The sequence below is a fragment of the Lepidochelys kempii genome, chromosome 12 (genome assembly GCF_965140285.1).
Source record: "Lepidochelys kempii isolate rLepKem1 chromosome 12, rLepKem1.hap1, whole genome shotgun sequence".
NCBI classification, from domain to species: domain Eukaryota; kingdom Metazoa; phylum Chordata; order Testudines; family Cheloniidae; genus Lepidochelys; species Lepidochelys kempii.
In genome coordinates, this window is record NC_136391.1 from 41,104,254 (window position 1) to 41,128,365 (window position 24,112).

Below are 24,112 nucleotides of genomic sequence, written 5' to 3' on the forward strand. Positions count from 1 at the left end.
AAACGTTCCCCCGGCATTTGCTCCTCCTGGTAACAAGGCACAAGAGGCTGTAGGCCACTCCCCATGGGCCGGGGGCATTGCTGTTAGCATGACACACTCAGCTGGGGCACGTATGTCCAGGGCCGCTGTCCCGTCTCCCCTGCAGACCTGCTCGGGGCTGGGATTGCTGCCTTGGCATCACCCTGGGAAGCCGCAGGATCTTCCCATGAGAACAGAGTTATCCTGCTGGAAAAAATCTCCACAGCCGCCCCTTCCCTCCACTCCAGGGGCCCAACCCTCAGCTCGTGCAAATCATCATAGCGTCATCGAACCCAACAGAGCGCTGCTGATTTACACCAGTTGAGGATCGGGCCCTCTGTGTTTAGTCCAGTTTTCTGTCTCCCAAGTTACTTTCCAAATCCCAGCGTGTAATCCCTGGGATGCTGCCTGTCGCTGCACCCCTGTCACACTGTGCATGGTCACGCTGGCACTTCTGCGGCCCAAAACCCACACGGCTCATCATCAGACCGCTGTCTCTGTGCCTTCCTTCCTCTCGCCCCTGTTAGGGAACAGCTTCCCTACGCCACTCTGCAAAGCTGCTGTCCTGGTAAAAATCTCACTCCCCTGCAGCAGGCCCAGATGTCGAACTCACAAACAGCTGAAGACTCATTTCCACCCAAAGCACATGCTTTTAGCCTGAAAACACTTTTAGTTTGGATTTCAGGAGAATGAACAAGAAAATGAAATCTCCCTGGGAGAGCACAGTGTGCAGGTCTCCTCCAAGGACCAACTCTGCGAACACACGGCTGCTGAGCGCTGCGTGCATGTGTAAAACACACACATCCCACCCCGTACTGAGAAACAGAATGAGGCCATACACAGAAAGCAAAAGGTGTAACAGTTGCAGAGTGCCCCCCCAATAAGCAAACAGTGATAATTAATAATAAATAACTATTAATAATCAAAGCAGTTCCTTCAGCTTCACCCACACTCTCAGCCTGGGCATGACTTTACCTGCCATTGTTACAAATACCCAAACAGGGCATTGTAAAGCTGCACTTCCCAAACTTCTGACAGCAGAGTCCCGCTCCAGGGGAATTCCCACCGCCCAACCCTGCTGGTAAAGGCCTTCCTTTAAGAAGTATCACTCAGGCATATTTAAAGGTTTTGCTAACATTGCCATGTCAGTAGGAGTGTGAAAAAACCATCCCCCAACCGTTTTTTTTTTTTTTCCAAATCATTGTAATTTTTTATGTAGGCTTTTATTGCACTCAGTACAAATAATGTACAATTTTGTCTCTATTCATTACTAGGCCTAAACAAAATAGAACCAAATAATGCCCTTTGTATGTTGTGACAGGGTTGGGCCCCCCTAACCGGTTCAGCTGTGTTGGCAAAGGGCCCAGTGTAGGCAAAGGGCCCAGTGTAGACGCAGTTATAGTCTGTGCAGGAACCCGGTTTAAACTGCAGGGGGCTCTGGGGCAGGGTGGGGGGAGGGACAGAGGGGCTCTGGGGGGAGATTAGATAATGTGGGGAGGTGCAGGGGGGCTCTGGGGCAGGGTGGGGGAGGGACAAAGGGGCTCTGGGGGGAGATTAGATAATGTTGGGAGGTGCGGGGGGGGCCTCTGGGGCGGGGGGGAGGGACAGAAGGGCTCTGGGGGGAGATTAGTTAATGTGGGAAGGTGGGGGGCTGTGCGGGAGGGACAGAGGGGCTCTGGGGGGAGGTTGGATAATGGGGGCAGGTGCGGGGGGGCTGTGGGGCAGGGTGGGGGAGGGACAGAGGGGCTCGGGGGGAATTAGATAATGTGGGGAGGTGCGGGGGGGCTCTGGGGCAGGGTGGGGGAGGGACAGAGGGGCTCTGGGGGCAGGTGCGGGGGGGCTGTGGGGCAGGGTGGGGGAGGGACAGAGGGGCTCGGGGGGAATTAGATAATGTGGGGAGGTGCGGGGGGGCTGTGGGGCAGGGTGGGGGAGGGACAGAGGGGCTCGGGGGGAATTAGATAATGTGGGGAGGTGCGGGGGGGCTCTGGGGCAGGGTGGGGGAGGGACAGAGGGGCTCTAGCGGGGGGCTGGATAACGGGGGGAGGTGCGGGGGGGCTCTGGGGGTGGGGGCCGGGAGGAGCTATGGGGCCCCGGGGGGCTCTCGGGGCGGGAAGGGCCGGGCCCTGGCGCCGCCCCGCGCCGCGCACACGGGCTGAGCCCCTCCCGGGGCGGAGCCGACTGGGCGGCACCTGGTCCCGCCTCACCTGGAGCCGCCGCTTTAAAGGCGCGGGGCGGGGCAGCCGGGGCGAGATGGAGCCGCCGCGTCCCCCTCGCCCCGCCGCACAGATGGGGCCGCCGCGGGGCCGCCTGCCCGGGCTCTGCCTCCTGCTCCTGCTGCAGGTAACGGCGCCGCGCTGCGGGCTCGCTGCCCGCCCGGACCCCGAGGAGGGGCCCCCGGACCCCCTCTGGCCGCGTGTGCCGGGGCTGGCGGGGAGCCCTCCGCGGGGCGCCGTGCGGGGCCGGAGAGGGGCTGCGGGGTTGGAGGGGGGGGCCTGGCCGCGCCGTTGGGGGGCCGCGGGGTTGGAGGGGGGGGGGCCTGGCTGCGGGGTTGGAGGGGGGGGCCTGGCCGCGCCGTTGGGGGGCCGCGGGGTTGGAGGGGGGGGGGGCCTGGCCGCGGGGTTGGAGGGGGGGGGGCCTGGCCGCGGGGTTGGAGGGGGGGGGGGCCTGGCCGCGGGGTTGGAGGGGGGGGGGGCCTGGCCGCGGGGTTGGTGGGGGGGGGGCCTGGCCGCGGGGTTGGGGGGCTGCGGGGTTGGTGGGGGGGGGGCCTGGCCGCGCCGTTGGGGGGCTAACCCAGCTCTCCCTGGCGCAGGTGGGCTGGCCGCTGGGCGAGCCGGCGGAGCCGTGCCGGGCTGGCTTTACCCTGGAGCGGTTCGCGTTCGTGGTGCCCCGTGTGCAGCTGCTCCGGGGCCAGGTCCTGGGCCAAGGTAAGGCTCCCTCCCTACGGGGGGGGGGTCGGGATCCCGGGGGCAGTGGGGCAGAGCCCGCGGGGGGCGGAGACACTTAGCTGCCCCGGGCTCTGGGTCATGCCCACGGGGTGCTGCTCGCTGCCCTGTGGGACTCGAATGCCGCAGCGGTTGTGGGACGTGCCCTTGGCTGGCTTTACCCCTGCCAGGTGCTCCCGCATGAGCCCCGTCTGCCCCCTGCCTGTGGGGTGGGTGGTGTCGGCTGATCGCCTCTGCCTTGTGTGCTAGTCCTTCCCCTGGGCTCCTAGGGCAGCGTGGTTCTGGGTTACCCCAGGCTGAGACTAGCTTTGATGCTCTGGGGTGTGACTCTCGTTCTGGCACAGAGCCCTTTGTGCTTGGACGTTCCCCTCTGCTTGTCCCTCCCTGGCCTCTGGTGGGCCCCTGGCCACGCTTGCACCGCGAGAGCCATTGAAAAGTGGTGCCCCAGATGCTCTGCTGTGATGCCTCCGAGTCCTGTCGGGAAGAGCTGGCTTCCACTCCCTTCCTCCGCCCCTCCACTGGTCATCTGCTCTGCCAGACTGCGAGGTCCTCGGGGCAGAGACCTCCTCTCCCTGGGATCCTGTTGAGCACAAATAATTGAGGGTACCCAGGCAGCTTAGGGGAGGAAACCCTGCATGCTGAGTGAGGTTCCCTGGAGATATAACAGCTAAGCAGCTTCCTGGCTGCTCCTAATTCAAAACCTGCCCTGACATTCCAGCTTATTCTCTAGTATCCAGCAGGCTCCAAAACTTGTCCTGGAATGGAGGGTTAATTCTGATTCCCTCTTCTCACCCAGTGCAGTTTGGGAGGTCTTGTGGCCTCCTTCCCTAAACCCCAATCCTCCAGGCTCCCTGGGCAGTTAGTTAGACCAGTGCTGGCACTTCTGAAAGCGGAAGTGGAGAGCGCCAGGCCCTGGCTGCTTTGTCCCTCTGAAGTGTGGTCAGCAGATGATCTGATCAGACCCTACAGAGGAGAGTCTATTTCCAAATGGGGGACGGCTCAAGGACCTTTTCTGCGGCAGTTGAATTGCTAAAGCCCTAATTCAGACTGGGGGGTTACATGTTTAGTGGAAACTTCCTTCATGTAGTTAGGGCTTAGCCTGCAAAGGCTGTCTCATGTCTGTCCCACCCCAAAGTAGGGGAAATTTCCACTCTGTTTATAACTTTGCCCTGCGTTCTGGTGAACTTGGCCGTCCGTGGTCATAAATCCCCCAGGCCTACAACACTTCATAAAAGCACTTCATGCTTCTATCCCCGAAGAAAGAGTGGGCCTGTCTCCTCTTTATCTCTGCTCCTCCCCCTGGAGTGCAGGAGGCTTTGTCCTGGGGAATGCAGCCTTTGAAATGCTAACGTCCAAACGGCTGGAGGACAATCCTCTGACTGGAAGGCTAAAGACTCCCACACCTTGTTGAGCCCCACCCGCCCAGGGCAATGGCGCAGGACTAGAGCGTCCTGTGATCCGGGCTCTGAGCAAACCCTGGGAGAAGATGTGGGGAGGGAGCTTTCTGTGAGGCAGTTACTGACCTGGCTTGCCCTGCACCCTGAGACCACTCTGACCCCCCAACCTGTCCACCACTTGCTCCTCTTGGCCTGCTGCCTCCTCGGCCCCATCCCCCTGCTCCTCTCTGCGCCCTGGCCGGACCTCAGTACACCTCCAGCTCCCGGCAGCCTCTGCTTCCCACCGCCTGTGGGTCCCCACCTGTCTCTCTGGAGCTGAGCCACCTGGGACTGGGGCAGAAGCCTGGCCAGTCTCAGCTGGGCGGGGGAGTGGGGGGCAGGGGACAGTGCGGGGAGCTTGACTGGGCCCCTCCAGGGGAAGTGCATCTTAGGCCAGGGCAGGTCCTGGCTTGGCAGATCACACCACTCCCGAGGGACCGGAGCCCCGAGACCAGCTCTGGCTGACTGCTGCTCAGCTGGGCAGACAGTCGCCTCCCAGCAGGTCCAGTGAGTGCGGGCAGGAGGCAGGGTGTGGGGGAGTGGGTTTCTTGCAGGGGCACTGCTGAGCTGTGAGGGGGCAGGGAGGGTGTTTGTTGGGGCACTAGGGAGTGGGGGTTTTGTGGGGCTGTGGGCTGGGAGGCTCTGGGCAGGGGTGGTGTTGTGCAGGGCGCTGTGCATTTGTGTGGAGGGGGCTGGGAGGGGTGCTGGCATAATGGGGCTGGGGGGGGGGCTCTGGCCATACAGAGTCAGGAGGATTTGGGGGAAGGGGGAGGAGCTGTGTGGTGTGGCCTGGGCCTGCCCCTGAGGGCAGGGGGCACACTGGCAGCAAAGGGCCAGGCGTGCCACTGTCTGGCAACTGCCAGTTTATAAATAGTGCCCTCGCACTAGGCTGAGTGGAACAGGGCCACCCTTGCATGCCATGACCCATTGCCCCTGGCTGGCCCCTCGCTCTGGGGACTGATCCCCCTGCACCATGCTCCACTGCTCCCATGGGGGCCCACAAATAAGTTTGGTGCTGGACCCACAAATGGTTAATCCAGCCCTGCCTGGCCTGTTAGCTTATTTTGGCTGGTGTCATGTCTTAACAGATACTCCCCCACCTTCCCCTGCAGCAACCCCTCCCTTCCAGCTAAAGCCGCTCTGCTTGTTGAGTTAGGGCTGCTGCTTCTGGGCCGGAGTCTCCCCCATGCTGGGGATGTGGATAAGTTTGCTCGCTCCTAAGTCTGACCTGGGAGCCCCAGGCATGGTTCAGCTTGGCAGGGCTGCATCTCTCTGGGGGTCTTTGTGCATGTGGCAGAATCCTGCTGGCAGTGCCCCTGAGCCCATGTCCTGATGGCTAGTGCCGGGCGTTGGAGGGTGGCATTTAAATCCCCCACCCCCAGACGATGCCTGGGTTAGACTGCCTGAAATGGCAGTCAGTGGGCCTGTCCCTGCCCTTGCATTCCAGGCCTGCCCAAGCATGGCAGTGGGTGCCAGTGCAGAATTCTTGAAGTGAGGTGGGTGTTTCATTGCCCGGTAGACATGCTCCAGTCACCTGCGGGGTGACCTCCCCAGGGTCCCGAGTGCGGGGAATGGCTCAGCTTTGGACTCTCTTCCCTGCCCCTGCTGGCCCACCCTGCAGTGGGCCCAGGGAGTGCGGATCAGGTGCTGAGATGAGCCGAGCCAGTCCTGGGCATGGTTCCGGGGATGTGAAATGTGCACATTGTACTCCGAACAGAGGCTGGTCTGTCTCCTCTGCCGTCCCTCCAGGGACTGGCATGCACTTAACTCCATGCTTGCTGGAGTGACTTCAGGACACCAGAACTTAGTTGATTTAATGTCACCCCCTGCTCTGTGGAAGAAAGACTTCCCTTCCCCATGGGCCAGAGCCTCCCTCACAGTGTGGGGACGGAGAGGCTACACCTGCGTGTGAGCATGGGCTTGCCTACACTGGAGCACTCTGGTGTAGACGGCAGGGGTTCTCCTGTTCCCATGTGGGTGGTCCCGTCTGACGAGCAGTAGCTAGGTTGAGGAATTCTTCTGTCAGCCTAGTGTGATCTACGCAGGGACTTAGGTCGGCTTAACTATACCGCTTGGGGTGTGGATTTTTCACGCAATGTAGCTAACTGCCCTAATATTCTAGTGTAGCCCAAGCTGTAAGCTCTCAAAGCTCACTCTTCTGTCTGGAGATGTAAAAACAAATAAAATACCTAACAGAAATGTGCAGTGGATCCAGAGAGCTCTCCCATTATAAGCCAGATCCATGCTGTTCAGTAATTCACTGGCCTGCGAAACTAGCCAAATCCAGCCTGCAGAGCAGTTACTTGGTTAGTGCCCAAAGCCCATTAACATTCCTCAAAATGCCAGTTGTTCCCTTGGCATGGCAATGTTGCCTTCCCAGTGCTTTGAGCTTGACTAGAACCCCTGCACTGCGGGCTGCAGATCAGGGATTGCTGTAAGAGGCCCCTGGGGGTGCTGTATCCACACAGTGGTGTTCACTGCTTTGCTTAGGGAGGATTTAACCAAAGCAGGCTTTCTGCTCTTCCTTCACCTCTCACACAGCCTGACCTTTGTAAAGTAGAGGCCTTGAGACAGACCTTTGGTATGTCAACACAGGGGCTGCAAAAATTCCATGCATGCTGGAGAGAGGGGAGGTGCTGATCTCCTAGCTTGTTCTAATTCCCCTTGTACTGGAAAGCCTGCTACAAATTACTCTTTAGAGTAGCACTATGGTGCTGAAAAGCAGGCTGTTAGGAGAGATTTAATATCCGGAGCTATCTGAGTCCTCTAATCAGCATTACACAAGGATCAGAACATTAAGTGCATGTGATTTTTTTAAGATGCATTTTGAAGTGTAACTGCTAATTCTCCAGTGTGGAGGAGGAGTTGGCCGGTTGCTATTAGTCCATCTCAGACACACAGGTCAGCTCTGATTACACTTAAGCCTCTGACCAGGGAAGTGATGCAGAAGACTCCTGGGTGTAGGTGCAGTCCTTGCCTGTACTACAGGGCTTGTGCAAAGGGCGTCCTATTGGCCTTGCCTATTACAGGGCTTCCTCTGCTGTCTGAGTGAAAGGATTGCCTTCCTGCCCAGCTGGTACCAAGGTTGGGTATCCTTGTGGTGAATGCCAGGCAGAGGCAGTTGCTTGCTGGGCTGGGGCCCAAGACCTAGGGGCTGTGAAGTGGCTCTGCTCAGGGTTAAAGGCAAGCAATAACCGCTTCCATAGACCTCCTAGCACCTGCCATCTATGCAGTGGTGGGAGCTTTCTGCTGCAGTGCCTCTGGTGGGGACTGTGACCAGCAGTCTCGGAGCTGTAGCTATCTCCTGCATGGTCTGATGCAGGGCAGCATTGCAAGCCCTTGTTTACTCTTTCTGTTTTGAAGTGTCCTGGGGGAGGAGGCTATTTCCAGTAACTGCATGCAGAACTCTAGCTTCTGTGATGGCCTTAGCTAATGGCTGCAGAACTCAAAATACCACTAAGTGGTGAGTGCTTTCAGCGAGCCAAGGCCAGGCGAGCTGACCCAAGTGTTCAGCTCACTTGGAGTACCTCTGCTGGGTCTAGCTGGATGTGGGGAGCTGGAAGCCTTCCTGTTTTCTCCATCCTAGAGCAGAGATGTCTGTTGCAAACGCTGTCCCTTCTCTGAGAAATGGAGGCCTATGTTTCACAAAGTATCACTCTAAGACTTCCTGGTCCTGTCCAGGCTGCTGCTGCAGGTTGGGGCTTATAATGTGCCAAAGCAGCTGAGCTGGCCCAGGGCAGTCTCATGGACATGCAGGCTGACAATTACAAAGGAGCCAAAGCCTTAAGGGCACCCGGGCCACGTTAAGTGTGGAAAGAGCTTGTGTTTTTATTGCAGGGTTTGTGTGAACCTGGATGCAAGTACAGCTCCCCTTGAGTGTGTAATGGCTGAGGCATCTCTGGGAGATGGGTTTTTGTGCATGGCCCTCGGGAATTCTTGTCCAAGACCACAGATGGTGTGTGGTGATAAGGGCTCTGTCTGCACCCGGCACTCTAAAACCTTCCCACCAGTGCGGTTCACTAGGGCTAGTAACAAGGGAGCACTATTGGAGCCCAGCAGCTGGGCTTGCATGGTGCTGCTAGCCCTGCTCGGAGCAGGCGTGGGCAACGCCACAGCCTGCTGGAGGCTAGAGCCCGTGAGAGTGGGAGGACTTTGGCACCTGCTGTTGGCTCCTAGCATGGCAAGGGAACAAACTGGTGATTGCAGGACTGAAGAGCACCTGGAATCCTCCAGGCCTGGGGTCTGTTTGGCTGCCTCAAGGCACCTGTACTGCAGTTACTGGGTTTCCTGTCACCAGCCTCCTCCCTCCACTCACCCATCCCAGAGAGGCTGGAACCTATACTGAGCTAGCCGCCCTAGCCCAGGACCTGTGGAGGAGTCAGTCCATGGAGAGTCAATTTCTTGTAACTGCTCCCAGGTCACGGGGAAGGTCAGAGTTGCTAAGACATGACCAGTCTAGCTGGGCCTGATCTCCAGTGAGAGCAGAGCAGCAAGCTGCTCCCTGACTGTTCCTGCCCCAGGAAGGGAGGAGATCGCACAGTGACCCTTGATTTCTCAAAGACCAGCCATGCTGGTGGGCAGTTGCAGCCTTCTCTTGACAGCCCTAAAAGCTGTTAACTGGAGAATGGGCCAGGCTTCACTCCATGCCCCTGATCTAAGGGTAGTGCAGTCCTTTCCTGTATGGGCTACTTGGTGTTATGCCCGACACCTGCTCTTGGCTGCAGTGGTCAGAGCATGAGCATCTTCCTGTGCAAATCAGGGAGCAGGGGGCCTGTCCTTCCAGCTGTGAGGAACTGCCCCCCAGTCTCTCACCTCCAAAGCCACCCTGCAGAGCTGCACAGTGTTCCCCATGCAACAGCTGCCCCATCCTTGGTGAGGGAGGCTCTGTGGCTGGATCAGCATGGCAGGAAGTGGAACAGGTCTGATTGAATAACTTGGCCATTTAAATACCTGCATAGCAAAGGCTAGACCTCTCAGTGCTACCTGGGAGTCAGTGACTCCTCCTGGGCCCAGCGTCTGAAAGCAAACCGGAAACATGCATGTAACTCGCTGCTGGGGGCAGATTAGCCAACAGGCCATGCAACTGCTTGGCCTCATGTCAGGCTCTTACACATGTGGACTTCTGGAGACCAGTGACTGGTCACTGCATTATCCAGAGGGATTCCTGGATTCCCTGCCGCTGAAGCGTGGGCAGAAACCCCTCCTAAACAAGAGCATGGGATAGGGAAGCCCTGGGTCCGGAGTACTGTTCCGAGCCTGCCTGCCATTACCCTGCTCTCTGGCTGCCCCTGTAGGGCATGGCACCCCTCTAAACTGGCAGCTAAGCTTAGACCTGCTGGCGTTCTCCATGTGCCCGTACTTGTGACGTGGCTGTGGGAGCCCTCGTCTCCTAGGGTATTCACATTGAGAACACAGGTCGCAGCCGAAGCCATGTTCCGGAGTGTGACCTCAGCCCCTCAATGGCAAAGAAAAGGGGAGCATGCCCCAAACAGGCTTCCATGCAGTAGTCTACAGAGCTGGCTGTCACAGGGTGCTGGCTTTCCTGGCTTACAGGAAGTCTCTCTTCTACCAGACCAGTTGCTATGCATTTCATGGGCGTGGTATGGAATGGGGGCCCAGGCAATAGTGAATGGCAGGATGGGTGTTTGCAATGGGATAGTTTACAGAGTCTTGCAAAAGCTTTGGGACCATGGGCCTACAGCACAAGGTGAGTACAGCCTTTCTGCCCAAGGAGGGGTAGCTCAGTGGTTTGAGCATTGGCCTGCTCAACCCAGGGTTGAGGTCAATCCTTGAGGAGGGCCATTTAGGGATCTGGGGCAAAAATTGGGGGTTGGTCCTGCTTTGAGCAGGGGGTTGGACTAGATGACCTCCTGAGGTCCCTTCCAACCCTGATATTCTAGGATTCTATGACTGCTGAGGTCCTGGCTGCAGCTCTCCTAGGCAGCATTACCTTGTGGAAGAGCTGGTGGCAGAGAGGTCTAAGAAGACCTATAGTGCTCTCGTTAACTGCTGGCCCAATGCAGTCAGCCACACAGGGCTGGGGTAGCTCTAGTGAACTGGGTAAGTCTGGCCTAGCAGCATGGTTGTTGGGATAGAAATGGTGTGCCCTGTGGGCACTCTGTGCAAGGAGTTAGGGTGTGGCCAGGATACAATATGTCTGAAGTATGCAGTGCAAAGGCTCATTCTTGGTCTTTGCCAAGGTATCATGCACCTGGTGTGGGATTTGCCCAAGGCCCTCAGCCCTGCAGTCTGCCTCTTGCATTCCCAACTCCTAATGCAACTAAACCTCTAAACTGAGTCAGGCCATCACAGGCTCTTCTGCAGTAGGAACTACCTGCCAGAGGAGAATTGGCCCTCCTGTTAATTGCTCCATCCCTCTGCCTGCTGTTAACAAGGCTGCCTGCAGACAGCATGGCGGAGTTCTTGTCTGGAACTACCCAGTCATAGGCACTAACCAACAGGCAGCTGACTTGCTGCTTGTTCTGGAGGTGTAATAGCAAGCGATGCTGCGTCTCTAAAGTAGCACCGTCGCCCTCACTTACCCAAGCTTGGAAGGCCACGTGCTGTGTGGTGGGGGCCAGGCTGACGGACCCATCAGGATTCTGCCCCTGGCCTATTACTATAGGGAGATAACCGTTCCTACGGCCAGTTTCAGAAACCCAGCCTCTGTTTGGGCTCGCTGACTGCACTAGGCAGAGCCTGTCTTAGCTGAGTCAGCAGCTCCAGTTGTCTGAGAGCAGACTTAGCTGATCACATTGGAGGATAAGTCCAGATTTCCCCTGCCTCTTCCTGTCTGGTTGGTGCTGTCACATGTCTGGCTTAAACACTTACTGCCTCCTAGCGGGTTACCCAGAGTCTCGCTGGAGATATCTGATCAGTCATGTTTCTGTCTCCCTTCTCCCTTCTGGCATGGAGAAACTTGTTAGCACATGTGGCTGGGTAGCTCAGAAGGCCAGCTCCAAGCTGGCCACTCCAGGGAACGATGACGTGTGCTTGGGGCCCAATGGCTTGGGAAAGGGGTAACATGAAAATGACTAGATAGGCAAACCCCTTCAAGCTGGAAGCTGTCGCAGTTTTAGCGCCAGGGTCTCCCTGACAGCCTGTCTCCTGCCGTCCTGTGCTTGGCGGGAGCCTGTTAACAGAGCCCTTCCTCCCCAGTGAGGTTTGAGGACTGCACGAGGTGGAAGCTCGCGCTGTACGATGCAGATGATGCTGACTTCAAAGTGCTGGCGGATGGGACGGTCCTGGTGAGACACCAAACCCAGCTGCCTGGGCAGGGGAAGACTTTTACTGTGAGTGCCTGGGATTCCACGGGCAAGAAATTCTCTGCTTCAGTGACTGTGAGGAACCAAAGCCCTCGCTCAGCACAGGTAACGCTCATGCCAGCTGGCAGGCCTGTAGGGAGCGCGGGGGGCTGACTCTATGGCAACCTTTGTGCCTTGGGTAGAACACAGCACTAGTGAACCCCGTTCCCCTAACAGGATGGCAAGGTGCCCAGATTGATCATGGCCCCTACGAGAGACGGGGGTGGGAAGGCCAGTCCCACAGCCATTACTGCTGTAGTGTTACCAGTGCACCCAGCCCACTAACTGCCTGTTGCTTTGCTGGGAGTCGGTTACATGCAGAATGACGCTGGTCTAGCAACTGCTTTCATGGCTAGAGCAGCCCAGGAGCGTGGGGCTCAGTGGGAATCGCTACCTGTAGCTCTCCCTGGACTGCCAAGTTGGCCCCTGGTCACACTGTGCCCAGAGTGCAACCTTCTCCATTGCACTTTACATGATCCAAGCCAGACACAGAAATACATGGTCTTCATCCCACTCACCATGGTCTGGCCTCCTGCAGCATCCGTGTCTGAACAGTCTGCAAGTCTGACTCCAGGTCTGTTGTGCTCACAGCATGCTCTGCATAAAGGAGCCGCCGGCTGGCACCATGCTAACCCAGGGTTATACGCTGGCTGGTCTGGGATCCCTGGGCTTGTTTCTTGTACACATGGATGCCTCCTTCTCCCTGTAGGAATCTGCTCCAGGCCACCCAGCAGAGGTGCTGATGTTCCCACAGGCCAGACCTGGTCTGCAGAGACAGAAGAGGGACTGGGTGATCCCTCCGATAAGGGTCCCTGAAAATGAGAGGGGCCCGTTCCCTAAAAAGCTGGTTCAGGTAGGGAAGCATCTCAAACCTGCATTCACCCGCCCGAATGCTGCCTCTTGGGCAGGCAGGTGCTGCCAGGTCTCTTGTTGCTGGACCTAACCATGTCACATGCCTGGCTGCGCAGGAGCTGACTGCTTTTTGCCAGTGGGTGCTTTGGAAAAGGTGGTGGGGCTCTGCCGGTTTGGGAGGGCAAGGCTATATTCGGCATATTTATACACTTCCATATTCTAGTTGTGGAATGTTCTATCATTGGCATTTTAACAATTTAATCCCTATTAAAATAGTAACAAACTACAGAATCCCACTGTCAGGAATTAGTGGAGGAAAATCCTTGCACTCCCCTAGACGCTGGTGCAGTAGATTCTTCTGTGTTTGCTGGAGTACAGTGGATTCCTGAAGGTTTCCCACTGTTGATCTTGTCTGAACGCAAGTTTATCCATCTTTCAGTCTGGCCCTACTCATGTCCGTTACCGAGCTGTGACTTGCAGTGTGCTCATCTAATTCCGCCTTCGTTACACCATGTGCCATGTACATGCTTTGATTCCCCTTAGATCAAATCCAATAGGGATAGAGAGTCCAAGATAATCTACAGCATCACAGGGCAAGGTGCAGACACCCCTCCCAACGGCATCTTCACCATTGAGGCCAAGACCGGCTGGATGATGGTGACTCAGCCCTTGGACAGAGAAGACATCGACAAATACCACGTAAGTCACCCAAGCCCTGTGTGTGGCAGGTGGGCAGAGCCCCACTGACCAGGGGGCCCATTTCTGAGCCAGCTGCTGGTGGAAGGGAGCATGGTGGAGCTCAGAGCCCTCTTGTTTGTCTGTAGCTCTTCTCTCATGCCGTGTCTGAGAATGGCAAACCTGTGGAGGAGCCCATGGAGATCATCATCACCGTGACTGATCAGAATGACAACAAACCCCAATTCACCCAAGAGCTCTTCAAAGGCTCAGTTCTGGAAGGAGCACTGCCAGGTAGGAGGAATGGGTGGAAATAGCTTTGTCCTGCTGATAGTGATCCAGGCTCCAGAAATCTGCATCCCTGGACTCTGCTCCGTTGTCCCTTAGTGGGACAGAGCATGGGCTGGGTCTGGGGTGTCCCTGTTAGCAGGTGGGATTCTGCCTTTGACATCTCTGATAGTGTCTGCATCCATGCCCCTGCAACCCATGTGCAGTCAGTACAGAACACAAATCAAGCCCTGATAATCTCTTACAAGCCTCTGGTCTCTGGCAGCCCTAAAGGGTCAGGCAGGCTCCTCAAGCCACTGGTCCATGAATGTGGTGCCCACTTCCACACCCTTTTGTGTGGCTTGCCAATGAGTCCTCCTCAGAGCAGTTAGCTCTCCTTCCTACTGAAGGAGATGAGCCCAACGCTGGGCTCCGTTCTCCATTGGCAGAGTCTCTGCTATTGAGCATCTTGTATGAAGCTGCAGCACTCCTCAGGGGAAATGTTCTGCCTCCTGATCAGGGAGGAGCGAGCCACTACCACCTCCAACTCTACCCCTCTCTCAGGTACCTCTGTGATGCAAGTAACTGCCACAGATGCAGATGATGCCATAGAGTCCTACAATGGGGTCATTGCATACTCCATCCTGAACCAAGAGCCTAAGGAACCCCATCCCCAGATGTTCACCATCCACAGAGCCACTGGAGCCATCAGTGTGATTGCAAGTGGCCTAGACAGAGAGGTGAGCAGAGACATGGGCTTGGAAGCATGGCAGCTGTTGCCATAGCAAAGTTCCATGAAGGAGGGCAGCAACATCTTCAGTTACTGGAGTGTGCCAAGGACAGAGTCCTTTTCCAGCTTGTGCCGGCAAGGGCAGCTGTATGGCACAAGCCTATGAAGGAGCCAGCTCCTCGTTTGCAGCCTGCCTCTCAATGGTCTGAAATGCCCAGGTTTATAAATCTGGGCTTGACACCAGAAGACTCCTGCAGTGGCTCTCCCTGGCTGGAGAACTGTGGGCTGCTGCAGGGGAGAAGGGCACCCTGTTGATGCATGCCTCTGAGATCTGAGCAGACCCCTGCCCAGGGAGTCCTGAAGCATGATGGATTCTCGTAGCCAGCTTGACATGCCCTGGCTGCTGGGGACTGTGTGAAAGGGTTACAGGGAACTGGCATCTGAGGCAGCACTGCTAATGTCTTATCTATCCATCTCTACCACTGACTGGCATGTCTGCCTCCCCCCAGAGAGTGAGAGAATACACGCTGACGCTGCAGGCTGCAGACCTGGATGGGGAAGGCTTAACAGCCACTGCATCCGCTGTGATCAAGATTGCAGACACCAATGACAACGCTCCTGTGTTTGACCCCAGAACGGTACCCTACTCCATCACCCTCTCATGAGTACCAGCTGTGCTGGGGTGTCCTGTCCCATCCCCCTCCCTGGGATCAGGTGGGGGGAGATAGCAGGCACAGTGAAGACTGCAAGGAAAAGTGGCCATTCCTTCACCCAAAGCATCTCTTGGCTAGGAGCCACATGAAGTGCTCTCTGCACAGGCTGCTGCTATCCTGAGCCTACCCCAGTTGTAAGGGATCAAACAGCCAAGGTGCCCCAGCTGGAGCCCCTGAAAGGGAGACATCTGGATCAGCCCCATTGTTAGGTGCTGCACAGACAGTGAGGTCGTGGTTTTAGGCAAGGACTGCAATCTATTGTCTTGTCCTATGCCATGAGCAGGAAGAGTGGGGCGGGGTGGGAAAGCAAGGAGCAATCACTGGCTGCTTTGTGCTGCTGGCCAGTGGAGAAGGCCCAGGTCTCAGGGGGGCACTCTCTCTGCTCTGAGCTGTGACCGTGTGGCTGACCATGGCCTGCATGCCCCTGTGTTGCAGTACACCATGGCGGTGCCAGAGAACGAAGCGGGGCGCGAGGTCCAGAGGCTGACCGTGACGGACACGGACGAGGTCAACACAGCGGCGTGGCGGGCTGTGTACACCATTGTGCGAGGCAACGAAGGAGGCTTCTTCACCATCACCACGGATCGCGAGACCAATGAGGGTGTTCTGCGAACAACCAAGGTAGGGTGGGTTTGGGTTTCATGGGCAGCTAGACCAGTGCGCCTCCGGGCGTGAGAGGGGCATCTGCCTGCCTTAAAACTGGGCTGGTGTGCTGCAGGGCGAAGCGCCGGCTGCGCCCAGTGCCAGCATCCTGCCGGACTGAAGTAGCTGCATCAAAACCCGGGGCCATTCTGCAGCACAGCTGAGCACATGGCGTTGCCACCTAGCTAAGTCTAGAGCAGCCGACTCCCACATTGCTGGAGGAATTGCCTCCCCCCTCCTTGGCATGAGGCAAGAGGCCTGGCTTCACCTTTCCTTCTCGTCCCTCCCAGGGCTTGGACTTCGAGGTGAGAAGCCAGTTCATCCTCTACGTGGCAGCCACCAATGAGGAGCCCTTTGTCGTGAAGCTCTCAACCTCCACAGCCACCGTCACAGTGAACGTGGAGGATGTGAACGAGGCACCTGTCTTCGACCCACCCATCAGGACAGCCCAGGTCTCGGAGGATGTGCCTATTGGGCAGAAAATCACCTCCTACATGGCTCAGGACCCAGACAAAATGCAGAGTCAGACAATCCGGTAAGTGGTGGTGTTGGACTGGGAGCCTGGGCGGGTAATACCACACATACAGAATCCAGCTTCGTGCCTAAACAGCCAGGTTCACCAAGGCCAAACAGAGACCGATGGCCTTGACAGCCCTGTGCCAGGACAGTCTGGACCTGTAAACCATGGGCAGCAAAGCCTCTGGACTGGCCCTTGCCAAACACACCATATCCCATGGCCACTGCTCCTGTCCCTGAACAGACTGGCTGGCGCAGCAGGCCTTGCGGGACAGAACCTCTGGGCTCCACGCTCTGGAGTTCAGCACCTGCTACGTGGGAGTACGGAGCCCCCAGGGAAGCCGTGATTTGGGCAGTAGCTGCCCAGCTCAGTGCCCAAGTGCCACCGAAAGCCGCCCGCTGTCAGAGTGGTGCTGAGTCTGGCCTCTCAGTGTCTTGGCAGAACCTTCCAGAACAGCCTCCCCCTACAAACTGGCTTCTGCCCCCGGCTCTAGCACCTCTTCTGTCCCCTAATGCTCTTTCCCTTCAGGTACCGCGTTGGGAATGACCCCGCGGGGTGGCTGGAGATTCACCCAGAAAACGGCATTGTAACGGCGAAGGCCCAGCTGGACAGGGAGGCTGTGTTTGTGAAGAACAACACCTACACGGCCATCGTGCTGGCAGTGGACGATGGTAACAGCTCTGCAGCTGGAATGTGGGGGGCAGGGCTGAGAGCCTGTCTGATCACTGCGGTTCCGCGATCAAGAGCATCTTTGTTCCCCTGCGCTGGTGATGGCTCCCCATGTGAGAGACATGTGATAAGGCCACACCCCCTCCGAGGCTGTCACGAGAAACCACACCCAAATTAAAACCCAGCTCCCTTCCCAGGAAAATGGGAGTCCTTCTAAAAGCAGCCCAGGCTGGCTTGTCGGCCCCTCCATCATACTGCACCAGTCTGAAGCAGCCTGTGCTGGGGTGGAACTGAAGGTGCAGGGCTTGGGAGCCTCACCTGAGTCATGGGCAAAGCAGGCCCTGTAGCCTAGAGTGGGGACCCAGGTGGTGGTCACCGTTGGGACTGCACCAGGGACCTCCAGAGCTGACGACGTGCTGCCCCTGGCTGGCCGGGCAGCTCCGTTCTGGGTCAGGCACGGGACGGGCATCTCCCACCTGCTGAGCAGTGGGCTCCCCTTCTGGGCCAGGCAAAGGAGACTGAACCACTTGCCACGATTAACCTCCACTCTGTCCCCAACAGGTGCCCCTCCTGCCACTGGCACAGGGACCTTGCTTCTGACTCTTCTGGATGTGAACGACCACGGGCCTGAGCCAGACCCTCGGGAGATCACTGTCTGCAACCAGAATCCGGTGCCACAGGTCCTGACCATCATCGACAAGGACCTGCCCCCAAACACCTCCCCCTTCAGAGCAGAGCTCCTCCATGGATCTGGTGCGAGCTGGGCTGCTGAAATGGACAGCAAAGGTAACTGCTGAAGGGATTTGCTGGTCACCTGAGATCTCAGACCATCCATTTCCCCTCCGCCTGCCCCCTCCCCATTCCTCCCTTTCCCTCCAGTAGGAGGAACGAGCCCTGAACTGTGGCTGTGGATCAAAGGCAAGGCAGGGCAGGACGCAGCCCTTGCCCACAGAATGCGACGTGGTGTGGTGCTGGCTTGGAGTCGCTCATGTGACTAGGTCTAGAACACTTGACCTACCAGGCAAGACTGGAAAAAGTTAGGTTTGTTCAGTCTGGAGACGGACTGAAAGGGGACATGCAACAGTCATTTTGTAACAACCTTTTATGTATGTGGAGGGACATAAATTGTTCTCCTTAACCACTGAGGACCAGACAAGATGCAGTGGGCTTGCATTGCAGCACGGGAGGTTTAGGTTGGACATCGGGAGAAACTTCCTATCTGTCAGGGTAGTTACGCACTGGAACAAATTACCTAGGAAGGCTGCAGAACCTCCATGGTTGGAGAAACACCTGTCGGGGGTGGTCTACAGCAGTGGTTCTCAAGCTATTTACCATTGTGGGCCATCTCAATACTAGCTGTATGGCCCTAAGCATGTCACAGGAGCTGCAGCTCTGTGCTGACTGGGCTGCAAGTGGCCCACAGGTTGCAGGGTGAGAACCACTGGTCTAGAGAATACTTGGCCCTTCCTCAGCACAGGGGTTGTGCTAGATGGCCTGTGTCCAATCTTCCAATTCTTGTAAGCTTGTAAAATGATCAGGGAGGAGTATAAAAATATTGGTTGGGCATGCAGGAGTGAAATCAGGAAGGCCAAATCACACCTGGAGTTGCAGCTAGCAAGAGATGTTAAGAGTAACAAGAAGGGTTTCTTCAGGTATGTTAGCAACAAGAAGAAAGTCAAAGTGTGGGCCCCTTACTGAATGAGGGAGGCAACCTACTGACAGAGGATGTGGAAAAAGCTAATGTACTCAGTGCTTTTTTTGCCTTCATCTTCACGAACAGGACGAACTCCCAGACTCCTGCACTGGGCAGCACAGCAGGGGGAGGGGAGGTGACCAGCCTTCTGTGGAGAAAAGTGGTTCGGGACTACTTAGAAAAGCTGGACAAGCACCAGTCCATGGGGCCAGATGCGTTGCATCTGAGAGTGCTAAAGGAATTGGATGTGATTGCAGAGCCATTGGCCATTATTTTTTTGAAAACTCATGGTGATCAGGGAAGGTCCCGGAGGACTAGAAAAAGGCTAATGTAGTGCCCATCTTTATATAAAAATAAAAGGGGGGAGGAGGAGGAGGATCCAGGGAACTACAGGCTAGTCAGCCTCACCTCAGTCCCCAGAAAAATCATGGAGCAGGTCCTCAAGGAATCAATTCTGAAGCACTTAGAGAGGAAGACAGTGATCAGGAATAGTCAGCCTGGATTCACCAAGGGCACATCATGCCTGACTAACCTAATTGCCTTCTATGATGAGATAACTGGCTCTGTGGATGAGGGGGAAAGCCGTGGATGACGTGTTCCTTGACTTTAGCAAAGCTTTTGACTGTCTTCCACAGTATTCTTGCCAGCAAGTTAAAGTATGGGTTGGATGAATGGACTATAAGGTGGATAGAAAGCTGGCTAGATTGTCAGGCTCAACGGGTAGTGATCAATGGCTCCATGTCTAGTTGGCAGCTGGTATCAAGTGGAGTGCCCCAAGGGTCGGTCCTGGGGCTGGTTTTGTTCAATATCTTCATAAATGATCTGGAGGATGGCATGGATTGCACCCTCGGCAAGTCTGCAAATGACCCTAAACTGGGAGGAGAGGTAGATATGCTGGAGGGTAGGGATAGAATACAGAGGGACCTAGACAAATTGGATTGGTCCAAAAGAAATCTGAGGTTCAACAAGGACAAGTGCAGAGTCTTGCACTTAGGATGGAAGAATCCCATGCACCGCTACAGACTAGAGACTGATTGGCTAAGCAGCAGTTCTGCAGAAAAGGACCTAAGGGTTACAGTGGACGAGAAGCTGGATATGAGTGGGCCCTTGTTGCCAAGAAGGCCAATGGCATTCTGGGCTACATAAGTAGGGGCATTGCCAGCAGATCAAGAGACGTGATCATTCCCCTCTATTTGGCATTGGTGAGGCCTCATCTGGAATACTGTGTGCAGTTTTGGGCCCCACGCTACAAGAAGGATGTGGAAAAATTGGAAAGAGTCCAGCAGAGGGCAACAAAAATGATTAGGGGACTGGAACACATGACTTATGAGGAAAGGCTGAGGGAACTGGGATTGTTTAGTCTACGGAAGAGAAGAATGAGGGGGGGGGGGGATTTGATAGCTGCTTTCAACTACCTGAAGGGGGATTCTATAGAGGATGGATCTAGACTGTTCTCAGTGGTAGCTGACAGAACAAGGAGTAATGGTCTCAAGTTGCAGTGGGGGAGGTTTAGGTTGGATATTAGGAAACACTATTTCACTAGGATGGTGAAGCACTGGAATGGGTTACATAGGGAGGTGGTGGAATCTCCGTCCTTTGAGGTTTTTAAGGTCAGGCTTGACAAAGCCCTGGCTGGGATGATTTAGTTGGTGGTGGCCCTGCCTAGAGCAGGGGGTTGGACTAGATGACCTCCTGAGGTCCCTTCCAACCCTGATATTCCATGATTCTTGCAGCCCCTTCCAGCCTTACATTTTGTGATTTCTCTGCATGTGTCATATGTTGGGTATCCTAGTCCCAGGTATGCCATGGTTGAACACTGGGGAGGGAAGATGCAAACTCCAGGGATGAAGTGGTCTTGAGTAGAGCATGTTCATGGCACTGTAGGGTCTTGGTCTGCTTGGGAGGTAGAAGGGATGTGGGGGGCCTGGTCTCTGACCCCTGGTGGCCCTCCCCTCTGGTATCCAAGCTGCAGTCTCACCCATATAATCCCACTGTCTGTCTGCACAGGGGAGATGCTCACCTTGAAGCTGCTGGAGCCGTTGAAGAAAGACATCTACCAAGTTTACCTGCGGCTCTTTGACAACCAGAACAAAGACCAGCTAACTGTTCTCAAGGCAGAAGTGTGCAACTGTGAGGGGCATGCAGAGACATGCCCAAAGGAACAGCTGCCTGTTCCAGGGGTCCCCATCATTCTGGCCATCCTGGGGGCTATTCTGGCCCTACTGAGTGAGTGCCTGGGAGGAGTTGCTCTAGGCCTGGCTGATGGGCATCTTGTGCCAGGGTGGGGTCTTCCAGAGCTAAGCTAGCCTGGCCTGCATGGAGGGTGAGCGGCAGAAGCAGGTGTCTTGCGGTGCAGGATGGGACCTGCTGCTGCCTGTGGTGAGGCAGCTTCACCTAGTGGCTAGAGGACCGATGGTCAGACCTGGGACCTTGTTCCAGCTCCACTGCTGACCCGCTGTTTCACTTCTGTGCCCTGGGTTCCCTGCCATTAAAACTGGGGCCTGCCCTCCTGCCAAGTGCTCCGAGATGGGAGCTTGCTGGTGTCTCGGCGTCACTGCACCCAGGAGAGCAGCATGGGGCCCCATCGGGGAGGAGGGGAGCGCCCCGGAGCAGGCTGCATGGCACACGCTGACCTGTCTTGTCTCTTCCAGTCCTCCTGCTGCTGCTGCTGCTCTTCGTGCGGCGGAGGAAGGTGGTGAAGGAGCCCTTGCTGCTCCCCGAGGACGACACCCGGGACAACGTCTTCTACTACGGCGAGGAGGGAGGTGGCGAGGAAGACCAGGTGGGCACTAGTGGCCCATGGCATGTTGCGGGGTGGGGAATGGGTAACAGCACACCTGAAGCACTGGCTTGCCCTGGGGGCTTGACTGGGTCCCACCTTCGTACTCTCTGGCTTTGCATGTTTCCAGGAGTGGGCAACATGGGCCTTCAAAACTAATGGCCTTGGAGCCCCTCTGGTGCCCATGCCCATCCCCAGGACAGATGTGGCCTGGCAAATAGACATCCAGAACTGGGATGTCTCAGCCAAACTTGGGAAAAGGGCCCTGACCCTGTGCATCTCCCTCCTAAAGGACTATGACCTCAGCCAGCTGCACCGCGGCCTGGAGGCTCGCCCTGAAGTCCTCGTCCGCAATGATGTGGTGCCGACCCTGCTGCCAGCTCCCCAATATCGCCCTCGACCTGCCAACCCCGATGAGATTGGCAACTTCATTGATGAGGTGAGGCCAGGGATGCAAGTGTTGCTAAACTCACGTGAGCCTGGGCTGATGACACCTAGTGAGGAGCTGGAGCCAGCTCTGGACATGGGCATTGGCTGATCAGGGCCACCAGTTCCTTTCTAGAGCTCAAGATCTGGTCCTCACTTTAGCTGGATGTGCATACATTGGGCACTTACCACCCTCAGGGCTAGTTGCTAGCCACCTGCAGCTCTGCTGCTGTGGGGATTCCCTGGACCACTGGTTCTTGGCTATGCGGTGGCACTTCAGGGTCTCCCTTCCCATCACCATGGGGGCCCAAGGTGCCCACCCAAGGTCAGCAATAAGTGTTATCTGCCTGTCCTGGTGCAGTTACATCGCTGCTGGGAAAGCCTGGTTTTAGGGCTGTGCTAGGCTCTGATATCCCTGCCCTCATTGCCAGGGCGTAGCTTGCCCAAGGCTGTAACCTAGCTATGGGGAGTGGAGAGGGTGGATGGATATGTCCAGGTGTGGGCCGCATATGCAGCTCTCTGCTAGCAGGCCACATCCATGAGATATGGTCCTGAGGATGTCACCTGGGCCTCAGCTGTGTGCTGATTGGGCTGCAAGTGGCCCGTAGGTTGAGAACTGGTGTAGAGATTTCAGGGGAACTGGCTGAGGGTGGTGGAGAATGTGACCAGAGCACAGACCTGTTTTTTTTCTCTCCCCTGTTGGGTCTAGAAAAGCCCACAGGCCAACACTGGAGGCCAACCTCCAGGAGAAGGCCTGTGGCACCCATTAGTCAGGCTGAGCTCTTCCTTTCTGCCAGGGTGCTTGGCATGACCGGCCCCAGCCTCCGAGTACACATGCTGTTGGACTGGTGATGTGCCAGGCCCTCTGCTCAGACCGGCTGCCTCTGGTCATAGCAGCTGTCGTTCCTTGGGGGCATTGAGCGCTGCAGCTCCCACTGACCTCAGTGGGAACAAGGGTTGCTCAGGACCTGGCTCCTGCCAGAGAATTCCCCAGGTCCAGCTGAGGGACCAAATTCCAGCCTCTGGGGTGGGAAGCCAGCTGGTGCTGGGGTTGCTCTGGGCTGACCTAAGATCAGGATCTCCCTGCCAGTGACTCAAGAGGAGGGAAGACTCTTGAGTGACTCATGGGTTTGGCAGGGGACCCTCCATCAGGACTGATCTGGGAGCCCCAGGCCCAAATGCAGGCACTGAGGGTAGTCTCACTGCTCAGCAAAACTACCCTTCAGTGCCCTGGTCTCATGATACAAACCTGCCTCTTGACTTCCCGTCTGAGGGCTCCCCCCTCAAGGTGACCACTCGCTGGTCTTAGTGCTGCCTGCCAGCACCGATGCGGGTGGCCCTGTTTTAATCCCCCCCCACCAAGCTCGCTGCACTGGAGAGTCGCCCCAGGAGCGTGTGCTGGGATGACTCATAACCAAACGCTCCTCCGCTCCCCCAGAACCTGAAGGCTGCAGACACTGACCCCACTGCCCCGCCATACGACTCCCTGCTGGTGTTTGACTACGAGGGCAGCGGCTCCGAGGCGGCCTCGCTCAGCTCCCTCAACTCCTCCGCCTCAGACCGGGACCAGGACTACGACTACCTGAAGGACTGGGGCGGCCGCTTCAGGAAGCTGGCTGACATGTACGGTGGGGGCGAGGACGAGTAAGGGGGGTGGCCAGATGCCATGTACCCACCCACAGAGCAGCTTCTGCCAGGATGCCGGATTTCTCTCCAGGAAGCTCCATAGAGCAGCTTGTCTTGCATGGGGCAACTGGCAGGCTGGAGCCTCAGTGGGCAAACTCTCTGGCCTGGGTCCCTTCACATGAGATCTTCAAGCTTCTTAGAGAGGAAATAGGCCCAGCTCTGGCTCCTGTTGGGCACCTGTCTCTGCATGCCACCTATGTGGCTGAGCCATGTGTGTGAGATGCTTCCTGGAGCTGAGGAGCCTAGTGTGACTTTCCTGGAGGCTTGTGAACAGCCTTGTACCCAGACCCAACCATGCCTGGAAGCCTTATGCAGCTGCTGGTGCCTTTTGGATCTTAAGACACACTTGCCTGCCAGGGAAAATAAAAGCCTGTCTTATGAATCCTTAACTCCTAGAATATCCCAAAGGCCTGGAGACCTCTGGCTCTTGATTCCAAACTGTGACTGGATTGCCTTCTTGTGTGAAGTCTGTCAAACTCCAGCACCAGGGTAACAGTATCCGTGCAAGGTGCTGTACCCCAGTCAGTCCAGTAGGCTGCCGGCCAGCTACCCGTGCAACTGCCTTCCTGCTCCAACCACTCAACTGTTAATACCCTGCTGCTAGCCCTGTTCCATACAAAATGTTTGACTACTGCCTTTTATATCTTCCTAGGCCACCCTCTTTTTTCTTTTGTACTGTGTATAAAGTAAGTTAGTGTGATGCTAAAGCATGGGGCAATGGGTGATGTAACTTTTAATAAAGGAAGTTGATTTTTTGTTTTTA

The 24,112-nt window shown here is 56.5% G+C and overlaps 1 protein-coding gene across 2 annotated transcripts; it reads left to right on the forward strand.

The window, feature by feature from the left end:
- The first annotated feature begins 2,228 nt into the window (after positions 1 to 2,228).
- LOC140896449 (B-cadherin) lies at positions 2,229 to 24,112 on the forward strand. Of its 2 annotated transcripts, XM_073308304.2 has the most exons (16): positions 2,229 to 2,358; positions 2,828 to 2,942; positions 11,555 to 11,766; positions 12,410 to 12,553; positions 13,096 to 13,251; positions 13,377 to 13,521; positions 14,059 to 14,234; positions 14,734 to 14,862; positions 15,373 to 15,558; positions 15,870 to 16,114; positions 16,625 to 16,767; positions 17,327 to 17,551; positions 20,466 to 20,684; positions 21,110 to 21,240; positions 21,530 to 21,676; positions 23,102 to 24,112. In XM_073308304.2, exons 1-16 carry the CDS (start codon positions 2,269 to 2,271, stop codon positions 23,309 to 23,311), a joined length of 2,673 nt encoding a protein of 890 aa, XP_073164405.2. In that variant the 5' UTR covers positions 2,229 to 2,268; the 3' UTR covers positions 23,312 to 24,112. The 2 variants fall into 2 exon arrangements, with proteins under 2 accessions (XP_073164405.2, XP_073164404.1); XM_073308303.2 differs by lacking the exons at positions 2,229 to 2,358; positions 2,828 to 2,942; positions 11,555 to 11,766; ... (6 more) ...; positions 15,870 to 16,114; positions 16,625 to 16,767 and adding an exon at positions 16,775 to 16,878.